This window comes from Oxyura jamaicensis, chromosome 5 (assembly GCF_011077185.1).
Source record: "Oxyura jamaicensis isolate SHBP4307 breed ruddy duck chromosome 5, BPBGC_Ojam_1.0, whole genome shotgun sequence".
Taxonomy (NCBI): Eukaryota; Metazoa; Chordata; class Aves; order Anseriformes; family Anatidae; genus Oxyura; species Oxyura jamaicensis.
The window spans coordinates 20498696-20501570 of NC_048897.1; the positions used below are offsets into that span (position 1 = coordinate 20498696).

At 45.7% G+C, this 2875-nt stretch overlaps 1 protein-coding gene across 1 annotated transcript; it reads left to right on the plus strand.

Annotated features, from left to right (window-relative positions):
* Window positions 1-534: 534 nt before the first annotated feature.
* Window positions 535-2662, plus strand: LOC118167775 (putative acyl-coenzyme A thioesterase 6). The gene is made up of 2 exons (XM_035327565.1): window positions 535-840; window positions 1303-2662. The coding sequence occupies exons 1-2, from the start codon at window positions 535-537 to the stop codon at window positions 1882-1884; spliced, it is 888 nt and encodes a 295-aa protein (XP_035183456.1). The 3' UTR covers window positions 1885-2662.
* Window positions 2663-2875: the final 213 nt, after the last annotated feature.

Below are 2875 nucleotides of genomic sequence, written 5' to 3' on the forward strand. Positions count from 1 at the left end.
TCCTAGCTTTGTGTTACCAGCAGACTTGCTGAAGGCACACTCCGTTCCATTGTCCAGATTGTTGATGAATAAGTTGAACAAGACTGGACCCAGTACTGGCCCCTGGGGGACACCACTAGCTACAGGCCTCCAACTAGACTCCACCACTGAGCACAGCGCTCTGAGCTCTGCCATCCAGCCAATTGCCAATCTACCTCACTGCCCCTCACCTAGGCCGCACTTCCTGAGCTTGTCTATGAGGATGGTATGGGATACAGTGTCGAAAGACTTACCCATTTTTAGGACCTTTTCTGTGCATGCTCAGTGTAGGCCGACAGTGCTCTGCTACACTTAACTGAGACACGGGTACAGGCAACTGCAGTCCTGGTCTCTGGGTACACAGCCACTGCTTTGAATTCTCACAGTCTGTGTAAAGCCAAAGTAGATGTGCTGTCACCTGCATGCAAACAGCTGAGGAAGAGCAGAGGAATACTTTTTTTTTTTTTATCTGCCAGCACTACACAGCTGAGTGACTTGTCACGTCCGTTCCCCAGTATGCCCTTCTGCAGTTCGTACTGTGTACGTGGCTTGATGCAGTCTAAACCAGAGAAACATTTAAATGAGTCATTTCAGGCAGTACTGCTCTTATCTGTTCCAGGAGAGGACCTCTTTCCAGGAATCATTGACATAGATGGACTTGGAGGAGGCCTTCGTGAGTACAGAGCCAGCCTGCTGGCCAATCATGGCTTTGCCACACTGGCCCTGGCTTATTACCAATATGAGGATTTGTGCCAGGATGTGACCAAACTCCATCTGGAATATTTTGAAGAGGCAGTGAACTACATGCTGCAGCACCCACAGGTAGGAGAGATCCAGGGAGTGCTTCTTCTCCAGAGTGCCTGTCCCTTCACTTGAGTGATCTCTGTGGAAGCATCCAAATGCTTGCCTAGCTCCATGGCTGGGGTTTGGGTGTCAGCTCTAGAAAGTTGGAAGGGTCAAACACATGTGTACTGGAAGGTCAGCGGAGAGAGAGCACAAAGCAATCTCACAGGAGACAGCTGAAATGGAACACGGTGGGGAGGCTGTGCAAGAGAGAGCCTTCATGAATTGCCACCTAATGTCCCTCCTCCTTCAGGGCAGATGTTTAGCACTTGTCCAGCAGAAAAACTAATTGTTGCCATCCCCTCCTTTGTACTGTCATGTAAACTATCTGCATTGCACAATATCCTCCTCCGGTAATTAGCTGTTGTATTTTTCAGCTCTGTACTGATGCTTTTTTGTTTGTTTGTTTTTGTTTTGTTTTGTTTTTCTCCTGTCCACTAGGTAAAGGGGCCTGGCATTGGCCTGCTTGGTTTCTCCAAAGGAGGTGATCTGTCTCTCTCCATGGCTTCCTTCCTGAAGAACATCACAGCCGTTGCTACCATTAATGGTCCTGTGGCCAATACAGCTATTCCTCTCAGCTACAAGGATAAAATCATCCCCCCTTTGCCCACTGATCAACAGCGTAACAAGGTTTATGATGACAACGTTCTTGATTTTTCTGATGCCCCTTTTGACCCATTTCGAGCCCCTGGCAACCAAAGCCTGATCCCACTAGAGAAAGCTGAGGCACATTTACTGTTCATTGCTGGTCAAGATGACCATATTATCAACAGTGAGTATTTTGTTACTGAAGCCTGCAAGCATTTGCAGGCTCAAGGGAAGGAAAATTATCAGCTACTCATTTACCCTGGAGTAGGGCACTGCCTTGACCCTCCCTTTTTCCCTTTGTATTCGATAGGAAGCCACCCTGTTTTTCAGAAGCGGGCATTCTTGGGTGGGGAGCTCATGGCTTATTCTAAAGCACAGGTTCATGCTTGGCCACAGATCCAGGCTTTTTTCCACAAATATTTAAATGACAAGTAATGTGGAAGAAGCAATGTACAAGTAACACGCAATTTTGAACAACCAGATCTGATGAATTCTTTTATATTTATCAGGTCAAACCCCATTCACAGCTGTACCACTACAGCTACAGTGTCTTCCATGACTTTGCAGATCCACTACTCAGAAAAGAGATAATTTTCAATTTTCTGGTTTTCCCTCAACATTTTTGCTCAAGTGTTAAGAAAATGAATGGAGAATAGTTTCATATTAGCCCTTGATAAAATAGGTCAAACAAAAAATACTCATTGTTTTTCTCATCTGTTTTCTACTTTAATATTTTACTGTACTTCGCAAATACTGCGGTCTCCACATGCATATGCTATCCACAGCTCATACTTAAAGCAAGACCTCTCAAATACTAATTTTGGCACGTGGAATTCACCACAGTTATGGTGAATGTCTCACCACAATTGGAAATATCTCTGATCTCTGAGCTGCTGTAAGTGTGCAATAATGGATGTTATAATAAGGATGCTGGGGTGTCTCTGGTTAACTCTCTAGAAGAGTTGTTTGTCTTCTGTTTCCATCTTCCCTTCAGAAGAAAGGGCTCTGGCTCATGGATACTTCTGGCTCCAAGATGTCATTGAAAAAGCCAAATTTAAAATCACTGTGATCTTCTCCCACAAAATGGGGGACTATTAGAGCAAAAATTTAAATAAAGAGAGAATGAGATTTGAAAGCCATGGAGTCATTTGCTGTGCTTTGTTTAGAAGCAGGGATCTTTGCATCTGAGCCACCAGGCTGGAGCTTGCAGGAACATGGGAGCCAGGGCTTGCCAGGTGGAGAGAAGAGATAAGAGGAGACAGACATGTGTCCCTGTCACCTCCTCTGCTCTTGGGACACCAAGTGTGGAGGAGAAGGAGTTGCATATGCCTTCAGGGCTCTCTCCCTTAGGATCTGCTCCTGCACATGAAAAAGCCCGTGATTACACCCAGCACTGCATGCTGAAGGGTGTCATTCTCAGCAGCAG